Source organism: Brachyhypopomus gauderio, chromosome 6 (assembly GCF_052324685.1).
Source record: "Brachyhypopomus gauderio isolate BG-103 chromosome 6, BGAUD_0.2, whole genome shotgun sequence".
Lineage (NCBI taxonomy): Eukaryota > Metazoa > Chordata > Actinopteri > Gymnotiformes > Hypopomidae > Brachyhypopomus > Brachyhypopomus gauderio.
In genome coordinates, this window is record NC_135216.1 from 20738365 (window position 1) to 20749924 (window position 11560).

General features: G+C 38.9%; 1 protein-coding gene across 1 annotated transcript; it reads right to left on the reverse strand.

Moving 5' to 3' along the window:
* Positions 1 to 6941, reverse strand: flot1a (flotillin 1a). The gene is made up of 14 exons (XM_077009569.1): positions 6709 to 6941; positions 6563 to 6616; positions 5709 to 5758; positions 5499 to 5574; positions 5323 to 5413; positions 5051 to 5194; positions 4760 to 4879; positions 4563 to 4658; positions 3960 to 4112; positions 3132 to 3313; positions 2781 to 2826; positions 2268 to 2405; positions 1519 to 1683; positions 1 to 1331 (listed from the first exon to the last, which is right to left on the reverse strand). Exons 3-14 carry the CDS (start codon positions 5749 to 5751, stop codon positions 1314 to 1316), a joined length of 1272 nt encoding a protein of 423 aa, XP_076865684.1. The 5' UTR covers positions 5752 to 5758; positions 6563 to 6616; positions 6709 to 6941; the 3' UTR covers positions 1 to 1313.
* Positions 6942 to 11560: the final 4619 nt, after the last annotated feature.

Sequence of the window (11560 nt, forward strand, 5' to 3'; positions counted from 1 at the left end):
TCTAATATTCCTGATTAGAGAGAAACCTGTTCTAGTTACAAAAAAAAAAATGTAACAAGATTTCAAATGCAGGCAGTACTGTGAAGACATTGCAATGATTATACCTGTATAATAAAAGTACCATATGAAATGTTTTGGAAGAGCATTTTTGCTCTGTATCGCACATCACAGCCCTGATCAAGTCCAGTGAGGTAATAAAAAAAATATGACAACTTGTCAATATGATGGCACAATATACAGCATCTTTGATTTCGGTTTTGAAGGCTCTGAAGCTTGAACAGGATGGGGGGATGGTCTGTTTGCTAAACTTTCATATGAAACCCAGCAGAAAGACAAAGCAAGGGCAGAACTGGAAATGTAACAAAATGGAGACCATGTGTAACAAGGTTTGCACTCTGCCCCATGTTTTGTCATCTTTGCTCCAAGCTGACTGAATCAAGCTCCACAGGTGTGATTTTTTTCATTTAGCTCAGCAAAATAACCTAAAGCTTATTTTTACACTTAAGCGTACAGCAAAAATCATCTGGTTTTGGAACAGGAAATGTAAAAGTGCTGAACAAACATCAGTCAGACTACATAAAATATTGGCCTATTACAACTGATGTCTTTGCAGCTTATAAACATTGTTATTACACTTCAGTTAACTACTTCTATTTAGTGGAAGAGACAGATACTATACGGAAATCATAAAGTATCCCAACTGAAATGCTTTTGCATTTGAATACCAGTGCAGTACAACAGAAGAGATTCACCAGGAACATGCAAGAGGACTAGTGTGGTATAATCACAAACAGCAAATACAGGGATAAAAAAGACATATTTCTTGATGTTAAAAACAAAATACTAACATACAGACTATACTATCTTTGAGTGACAACTTTAGACTATACTTTGATATGTAACAAAAAGATAACTGTATGATCTTATATAGATGCTCATACCACTACACACAGTCAAAAAGTCCCAACATCTTAGTAGTGTTATGAAAAGCTTCATGGTATATATTTGGTCATATTTACCATCTGATACCAGATACCCTCCTGGTCAGAGATGCAGGGTGTTCATGTTGCACTGGCATGGTAAGGTACACTTTGGGATTGGCAGCAAGGCAAGTGAACAGGCAGTGAAGAAGGAGAAAGACAGAAGACACTCAGGACTCAGTGGGAAATGGGAACAGAGTGATGGACAGGATGGCAGACAGTATGACAATGTGGATGTTGTGACGGAGACAGCAGGAAGGAGGAACATCAAAAGGAACAAGAAAGACACATGCTAATTCTAGGAAAGCCAGTCTGATGACGGGCGTTTCATATTCACACAGTGCAAGGGACCTAAAGAGTAAAAAAAAAAATGTTTGTTAATATCATTATTTTTGTTAATGTTATATAATATCTGACAAAAATGTCAGTGTATAATCCTCATCGTTATGCATCATAAGGAAAACTCTGGATTTTAGATCTCCAACTAATCTCCTTTTTTCTCTTTCTGACTAGTTAGTACACACACTTTTTGTCCCACCTGAGAGATGTTGACTCCAGTCAGTTTCTCAATTGTCTCAGGAAGCTTGGTCATGATGTCCATGACCTCTCCAGTCAGCTTGGCAGCACCCACTTCAGAGCCACCACTAGAAATCATGGTAACCTTATTGACAGATGTCAAAGGTTTGCTGATCTCATCTGCCATCTAGTGGAGAATGGAGCGAAAAAACACACCATGAAACCAGAAAACATCAAACATATTTGAGGAGAAAACACCTGAAATAGATAATTCAGGTGCATTTGGAGAAAATACACAGTGAATCAGTTTAACCCCCTGTGTTCCATGTTCTTTGTGAAGGCTCATTTTGTTTACACTAATGTCTACTGAACCTCTGTTTACCTGTCTGCTCATTTATCTGGCATTATTTTTTCACTGTCTCTGGTTTGCCCTTCTTGCTTCACCCACTCCTGACTCCTGGTATCTGACCCCAGCCTGTTTCCTCAGATTACAGCACTACATTTCCCTGCTGTTTTGTCATTACAGACACTGTTTTATATAACCTGCTTTGAATTGTGCCTTTGCCTGCCTAATGTTACAACATAAAGGGTTTCATAAAAACTTTTATGTACATCATATCCATCCCATATGAGCCTTTCAAAAGGTGTTTCATATGTTTAACTAATACATCAAGATTTTTTGATAGATTATAGCATTTTCAATTTTGTCCTAAAATTTTTTAAGCTCTCACAGACACGCGCACACACACACACACACACATGCACACTCACCAGCGGCAGTTTCTCCAGCAACATGTCCACCATGGCTCCCTCCTTGTATTGCTGGAAGGCTTCAGCCTTTTTTGCCATCTGCTCTGCCTCTGCTCTGCCTTTGGCCTCCACAGCGAATGCCTCTGCCTCTCCTCTCACCTGTGGGGTGATGTCGGGTGCACTGCTCAAACCACTCATTTACTATATTCATTTGATAGATGAAAATGCGGAAACCTGAACAACTGAACACACACATGCGGTACCTATGTTGTATTACATTTGACATAATGGGTTAAAAACAGACAGCTTTTTCCCCTTTAACTGATACTTGGATAGGCCATCTGAAAAGTCATCTGAAAGGCCTGAAAGTCTATAAGGACATTTAATGAAGACTCCATGGACTATGAAATTTAGTTTAGTTAAAGACCAAATGTAATTAGTGTCTGAAAGTTGCAGCTCCAAGGCTTTCAGTGTGTGAGATTTTTGTGAGGTCAGAGGGCCAGGTGCAGCATTGCAGGACTTATGTTTACTCACTCTGATGGACTCTGCTTCGGCCTCAGCTTCCATGATGAGCTGAAGACTGTATGTTGTAAGGAGATAGAGAAAAAGAGAGAGACTCTGTGTTTAAACCATCCAATGACCCTTTATACCAACAAGTACCAAATAAAAAAATCTGCTATCCATGAAATGACTTTCAGCACACACTCTGGTCTGTTTATTAGTACGTCAAAATGTAATCAGAAAACCTTTTGTCAACCACTTGAGATGAAATTCTGTTATTTTTATCTGAATTAACTTTTATGCTGAATAGCAGACCTGTCTCTCTTGCCCTGCATGTTAAATGTTATGAGGAGCTCCAGGATGCCCCAGGCCTCTCAAACTCACCGCTCTGCTTCAGCCAGCTTCTCTAGGCGGTACCGCTCAGCTTCAGCAGGTTTCTTCACCTTGGCCTCCAGCTCCTTCTCCTTGCGTGTGATCTCCTGATCCTGTAGCGTGATCTGCTGCGTGCGCTCCACCACCTGTACCTGCATCTTCTCCTCCTCAATGCGCTGCTTGGTCTTCGCCACCTAATCCAAATGTGATAGCACAGAGATCAAGGAGTACCTCGCATAATTTTGAGATTTCATTATTTCAGATATTTTCGCATGAGTGACAATGAAAAGGTATTTTTGAAAATGATATGGAGGAAGATCTTTAAAACTTGGAATACTAAATAAAGGGAACAACACAGCAATGCTTAAATCCAAAAGCAACCAGGCAACAGACTTTGCCTTCCAATCTCAAAAATGCTGTTATTCTGTTTAGTGAAGTGAATGGATATTAGTAACTGAAAACAAACAAATACACTTTTTACTGAATCCATAGAAAGTAACTGTGACATCTGTTCAATCAGCTTCTAAGTGACCACCACTAAGAAGCTACAAGGCTATATCATTTTGACAATTAATACAGTTTTCACATGTGGTCGACACAACAATGTAGAGAGACTGAGCTTAGGATAACAATAACCAGGACTGACAGAACATCAGCACAGGGTCCAATTGAGTCAATCCTTCACTTGTCTTTCAGTTGTTCTCAGAAAGAATCTGATAACATTATTGGCTAGACACTGTTTGATCAGGCTGAAAATATACAAACCTTTACTTCATTGGGAATGCTTACATACACTTTCCCCTCAGTATGTTAGTATTCTTTTCATCATGTAGTTTTTACCTGTAGCTGGTAAGCCATTTCCGACTCAGCCTTTTTGGTGTTGACCTCAATGTCATAGGCAGCTTTCTTCAGCTCAAAGTCTCTCTGTGCCTTGGCCATCTGAATCTCATTCATGTACTGAGCAGACACCTTCTCCTGCAAAGCATGAGCTTCCTGCAGAAAGACAGACACATGGGTAGTGGGAATAAGGGGTGGTTAAGTGCTTGTATTTGGGTCTAGGCAGTAACCAATACCAACACTACAGGCAGTCAAGAGAGTGTGTCGGGGTTCATGAAGGCTCTAATGCTCCCAAATGTCCTAATACTCAATACTTTTTTTGTAAAAAAAGTGTACTTTAGTAAAGATTTTGCTCAATTTTCGAAGATATGGAAAACTTTAGAGCTATACTGAGAAAGGTGAATGATTTTTTTTTAGAATTTAAGCCCTTAATTGTTACACTGTCTTGGTTATGTCAGGTTTGGTGCTTTTTTCCTTCTTATTATATCTTCTGATTCACTTTTAAGTGATGAATCAGCTTAGATTTTATTGTGAAAACCTAATAAAAAAAATTAGGTGTAGCCTCTGGACAGACAGAGAGGGGAACAAAATGTTGGATGGGCTCACCCTGATAACAGCATCTCTTTTGTTTAAAGCCTCTCCAATACGGGCATCCTTCTGCACCTGTGCTGTGCGAGCCTTTCCCAGAGAATGCAGGTAATCCTAACACACAAAGAATATGAAATGCTCAAAAGCCCATTTTTCACTTGAGAAGTCAAACATAATTTAAACACACACACACGCACACACACACACACACCTACCTGATCGTCATGAACATCTTTGAGTGTGTAACTGACCACACTGATGCCCATGTTGACCAGGTCTGATGATGCCACCTTAAACACCTGCTCAGAAAACTTTTTACGATCCTTATAGATTTCCTTCAGAACAGACACATACCCACGGACATTTTATTATTACCAGACCATTTTACGAAAGGCCTACAAGCACATAAAATGATCTTCCCTCATTTTAGCATAACCTGTGGAACCTTGCATTTTATTCAAGATTGCTGTGTGCATTAACAAATAAGTAATCATAAACTCTGTCACCTCTACAGTCAAATGAGCGATGATGGCTCGCTGATGACCCTCCAGTGTCTCCAGGGCAATCTGAGCAATCTCTGCTTCAGACTTCCCCATAAACATCTGACACGCTGCCGCCAACATCTGCTTATTCTGTCCCTGAATCTTCATCTGATGGAAAACCAAACACATGGTCAACAACATCCTGCCAGTTTTTGTTACTGAATGAGAAAACTACTGGGTAAGCTGCGTTAGCTTAGTGGTCTGATATGCCACACGTAGGGAGAGAAGAAGGACACCTGGGCGATGCCAGTAACGGAGATAGGCACTCCATGGCGTGTATAGACTTTGTCACTCTTCACATTCAATGTCATGGTGTTCAGAGTGATCCTAAGAGGAAATAAACATGAGCGATTGGGTCCTCATAAAAAATAAAAAATAAAAAAAAGCCAAATATACACAAAAATGACAGTACCTTTGGATCTGCTGAACACAGGGAAACACAAACACTCTGCCTCCAGATATCATCAGAGGAGGAGAGCGGCAGAATCCTTAGTAAACATACAAACACACATAAAAACACACACACAAATAAATTATTCATTCTATAGCCTTTAATAAGTATTTCACTTAGATATTATTTAATTATAATTCAAATGTTATGTAAATTTGCATGAGATATTACCAGACACCACCATAGCCTCATTGGGACCACAGGTATAAAACATCTTCACACTATGAGAAAAAAAAAATCAATATACAGCAAATTCAATAACATTAATAACAATAATCTAACATAGATTATTAATTATTGGAAATTATTATATTACATTATATCTTCAGAGATGCAAAAGGTTCGCTAGGTGTAATTATGTTATCTGACTCCAAATTATATGAATAAAACTGTAATAATTTACATAAAATTACACAAAGGCAGTATTATCTCTAGTGTAGTCCTGCAGGCGCTATGATACTTCAATAAATAACTAACCTATCAAAGAAATGCTTTATGTCACCTATACTACACCTATACATTTTTTATAATTATTGTTTCCGATAGATACATTATTTAAAGCGTTCCACTTACGTTCCCGTTCTTTTGTAGCCACATACAGGCTCAGGTCTAGTTTCGCCTGTTCAGTCTATATATGTACTGTATAGATAACATCCTTAGAAGAATTTCGATATAGCCTAATACCAGATGGCACTTTATGCAGTTTATACATTCTGAAAACATCTAAAATTGACGTCCGCATCTTTTTAATCGTTCTGCAATAGCAGACCTCCTAATAACATAATGGAATCGAAATAATACGTGTGTCCTCTTGTAACTGAACGCAATAAACATTCCACGCCCAGCGTATTGTATTATCAATGCACGAGTTCACGAGTAGCCTAAAGTAGCATAAAAATCACATTTAAAATTTGATAAAGCGAGGGAATCTAGCTAGGAAAACACGAAGCCTGTATACATGGTAACGCATCATAGTGATAACGACGTAATTCGGTATTTATCCAAAACATACCAGAAAGACTTACCAATAGATGAAATGATAGTACAAATGTGTAGTAGTAAAATAATACAAGATTCTTCTGCAACAGGAAATACAATATTCACTGCTTTATAAGGTTAGTATGCCGTAGTCGTGGTCCTGAAAATCTAAATGACTGGTGGAAAGGCCTACTAGTGAAGGTTTATTGCCCCTTTGGTCTGATCCGAGAGCAGCTTCTGTTGAAGTAGTTAATCCTAGGGCTTGAAGATGGAGTCTGATCCTGCATCAGGCAAAAACGCCCAAGTGTTTGGGTCGTGCTAATAATGGCGTATTCCCGAAAACACCACGCCCCATACGGTTGCCATCTGATAGCCGTGAAACAAACGTTTCGTAGGCCCGTTGCAGTCTATGCGTTGTGCTATAACGAGCTTATTTGGAATATGAACATTGGAGGGCGATAGCAAATGGTTTAATTATATATTTCCTCAGATTTACAGATATTTTCCCTTTAGCTCAGGTTTGCTAGCCGATTTGGATTTGATTTATTTAAACAAATAATTACAGTTTTTACGACTGCTAACATCTTTTTGTCCGATCTATAGACACATTTGCAAAACTCTAAACAAAGTAAACAACATTAGTTTTCAGTGGGCTATACAATTAGTACAATTCATGTTGTTTTTGCACAAAATGTAATCATTTACAGTTTTTTTACGACTGCTATCATCCTTTTGTCCAATCTGTAGTCCCATTTGCAAAAATGTAAACACAGTAAACACCAGTTTTCAGTGGGCTATAGGCTACAATTAGTACAATTCATGTTTTTGCACAAAATGCAGTCTTTTACAGTTTTTTACGACTGCTAACAAGCGTTTCCCAATACTTGAGATACATTTTCAAAACTCTAAACACAGCAACACATTTACTTCTTACAAAGAGCCAAAGCGAATTTTCTTCACTAAATACCAACTCTGCATTTCAAAATGCAAACAGTTTTCTCTATAGGCCTACACCAACTTTGTGCAAACCTTGTTCAGTATCCAATCACTTTAAAACACTAGCACAGATTCTCTTTTCGAGATGAACATAGTCAATCACTGCACAACCGCTGTCAAAAAACTAACATTTGATGGCAATACAGAAACAGTATTACATATAATATTTTACTCTCTCCCAGCAAACAACAGACATTTCACAGTAACATCTGTAACTGTGTTGTTTTCTTAGTTCATTTTTACTGTAATCATTATTTGGCAACATACTGTCTACACAATGAGTGACATTTACTGTTAGGTACTATATGGAATGTAGATTAGACAAAAAAATGATGTCAGTAACAGTTTTGCAGTAAAGGTTGTATTTTACTATATTGGGGACATTACTGTAAATTGTAGCCTAACCCAAAAAAAAAATTCCATAATGGTAAACATAATTAGCCATGGTCCCATATGCATAAAATACACACATACAAAAAGCCACACAAGGGGGAAAGCAGGATACAAAACTGAACAGTCTTGATACATGTAATCTAAATGGTCTTCAGCAGTTGGCCATGCTTTCATCCACATCACATCTGATGTTAGCCCTTGCCATGCACCTGGGATAGAAAAGCTTGGTATGCCTTATTCACCCCTGGCAGTCTTCAGCTGAAATGTCTCTGCAGCCGGGATCCATTGCATCCTGGAGGGAAATTTGGTCATGGGTTTGATGATCATACACATTCCACCTCCAGACTGAAAAAAGTGAGGTTGAGGAGAGGTGAGTAGGGTGGGAGGAAAAGGGACATCACTCTTGGACGGTCTATAAAACCAGTCTGTGATGACATGAGAATGGTGGAATTCTACATTGTCCCATCACAAATGTCCTCATGTTTCCTCCCACCTGTTCCCTTTCTACTTCTGGAATCAGTTGCTGGTAGAGTTCATTCAAAAACAAAAGAAGGAGGTCACTGTTATAGGGACCAATCTGGCATTTGTAAAGGACCAAAGCAGCACTTGAGATTGCAGGACAAATTGTGATATTTGCTCCTCTCTGACCCGGTACATTAATGTACTGCATTTTATTTCAATGATCTGTATGTGCAAAAAATGTGTATTACAGTAATAGCTTTTCACCTGCCTTTGTTTTTGCAGAACTTTGCATTTTATATGATATTTAAGGTTTTGAACCTTAGGTTTTCATTTTTGACATGCTGTGTGCAAGCATTTGTAAATAAGTCAAGAATGATCCAGAATTTTGTTATTGAGTAACCTTGTGTGTATAGAAAATGTAAGCATTGTGGAAACATGTTAAATGACTGCATTTTGTGCAAAAACAACATGAATTGTACTAATTGTATTGCCTACTTGTGATGTGGTGACCAGCGTACCCCATCACCAACTTGTAAGGTGGTCCTAAGGGACTATAGAGAGACATTAATGTGCAATTTAATATGTACAAATGAATATACTGACGGGTATTGGAAGAGTGCCGGCTGGAGCAGGGGTCCCTTTTCTCTGGGCCAGGAGGATCCACTGGTTCGAGAGGAAAGGGGGTTCATGCTTTGTGTGTTGCAGGTCCTGTAAGAAATGGATGTATTAAAGTATTGCTGGGGATGTACACCCATAGGACAGTACAATGGTTTGGCCTGGGCGGGGCCTAGGGTATAAGAGTCATGGGAGAGTAGATTCAGGGCTCTCACTTGCGGGATATAACGACTAGCAGACTGGGTTGTAGAAGTTATAGCCTTGCGGCTGACTTCATTCTTTGGTTTGATTATAGTAGAAACCAACAAATGTGAATAGTGTACATCTTTATACCTTCATTTAATTTTGTGTTGTACAGTGTTTTTTTTACCTTTTTCACATCGCACAATAAATCACCTTTTTGGAATATCTACATTGGAGTCCTTCCTGAGGTTCGCCAACCCACACTCTTAAGCCAACCTCTCTGACACGCGTAAAACCGAAAGCCTCAGCAAAAGAGGTAGCAACAACCTCACACCACTGAAGACTGATGTTGTGTTTACTGTTTTTAGAGTTTTGAAAATGTGACTACAGATTGGACAAAAGGATGTTAGCAGTCGTAAAAAACTGTAATATCCATGACAGGAGCAGCACGCCCAGGACAACAGGTCTGGTTAGGTTCATAAGCAAGCATCTTCCAAGCCTCAACAACAGGAAGCAGAGCTGAATCTACAGCTTCCCAGTGCTACGTCAATCTCCATGGCACCAGGCAGCTGCTGAATGCTCATCCATTTCTGACCTCTAAGATGAGTTGATAGGAATCCTTTTAAAGCTGTCTGACAAGCCAATATACCCATTTTATATTCACGTGCATCTGATCCATCATTCTATGCAGCCTTGTTTGGATGCAGTCCAGAAAGGATTTATTTGATTATTTTATGGCTGCCCTGTAGTATATGATGTTACTGAGAGCACAGGCTGCATTCAGTGGAAATACAGTGGTACACCACAGGTTGTAACTTATCTAGCCTTTTGCCAACCTGGCAAAAAAGATTCTGTGTACATTCAAGCATGGCACCACCAAAGTAAAAGGGGACAAATTTCCAAAACTACTGGGAGGTTACAGAGATTACAAAGGATTTATTAAATCCTAATTTATTATCTTTCTTCTCCGAGGTTCACTTGGGGAGTAACACTGCAGTTGGAGCCTACAATTCCAGCCTACGCTCCGACACGGAATGAAAACCTGGCGTTCATCATAAGACATTTACATTGACAATATCAACACCCAGAACTTTCATTCTAGTTACCTTATACTTAGCTTGATTGTGTGATTTATTTGGAATTTGTGTATTAGTCTGTATAATTTGTTTTTGTGTAATTTGTGTGTTAACGGGCCGCCCAATGGAGGATGGGTTCCCTTTTGAGTCTTGGTCCTCCCAAGGTTTCTTCCTATTCCCCACCATCTAGGGAGTTTTTCCTTGCCACTGTCGCCTTTGGCTTGCTCATTAGGGATTTGGACCCATAGTATTGTTAACCTTGTAAATCCTGTAAAACGCTTTGTGACAACATATGTTGTGAAAAGCGCTATACAAATATATTTAATTTGATTTGATTTGATTTAATGGCATCGTAGCTATCGGTGACTGAGAGCCCAGATACTGAAAAACTTTTGAGGGGTGCAATGTTTCACACTGTCTTACACTACATTTGGACACATGCAGTTTATACTTAAAGCTTGGACTCGGACAACAACTGTTGCAAAAAGTGCTATATAAATAAATTTTGATTTGATTTGATTTCACACACACACACACACACACACACACACACACACACACACACACACACACACACACACACACACACACACACACACACACACACAAAGATTATGCAAGGGAACTCATTTTAATTAAATGAGACACATAGGGATTTAAGACGGTCATCAGCTACCTAAATATGTTGTCAAAGACCAAGGAACATGTCTTCTACAAAGTTAACTATATTGCTGGCTCATCCACCTTGAGATATGCAGGAATGAAAGGCTGAAAGGCACTGGCGAACCTCTCTCACCCATTCCCCGTGCCTTAGAGTGTCTGCTGATCCAACCGCAAATTAACCTCCAGTGTGAAGTATAAAATGTTCATTTTTATTTTATACAGCCTGCACACAAGCAGCTATTTTTATTCATTTTCATTGTGATGCAGAACTGTCCCTACTGACATAAATACTATTTCTGCAAGTATGTTTATGTGTGTGTGTGTGTGTGTGTGGGTGGGGGGATGCATGATATTGATGTGGGAATGCATTATTATATATCTGAATGTTTCACAGCATCACAAGGTAAATAAAATGGTAAATAAATACAACTGGACAGTGTCTACCCAACCTAACTTTCCCAACATGTATCCCAACTTTACTCAATCTGCCATATGGTCAAAGTCCTAATATCATGTATATTCCCATAATAAGTTGTCCCACCAGACTTATCTTTTCAAATTGCTGATTGGTTTAAAATATCTTAGGTACATAGATTTAAAGGCCAGAGACACTGATCTAAAGCAGAAAATGGATACATGCTTCTGTTTGGGCTACCA

Coding starts and splice junctions, on each gene's coding strand:
- flot1a (XM_077009569.1), bottom strand. CDS start 5,751: ATGTTTTATACCTGTGGTCCCAATGAGGCTATGGTGGTGTCTG. Junction 5,575..5,708: donor TGAGGCTATGGTGGTGTCTG/GTAATATCTCAT, acceptor ATGTTTACTAAG/GATTCTGCCGCTCTCCTCCT. Junction 3,314..3,959: donor AAATGGCTTACCAGCTACAG/GTAAAAACTACA, acceptor CATTTGGATTAG/GTGGCGAAGACCAAGCAGCG.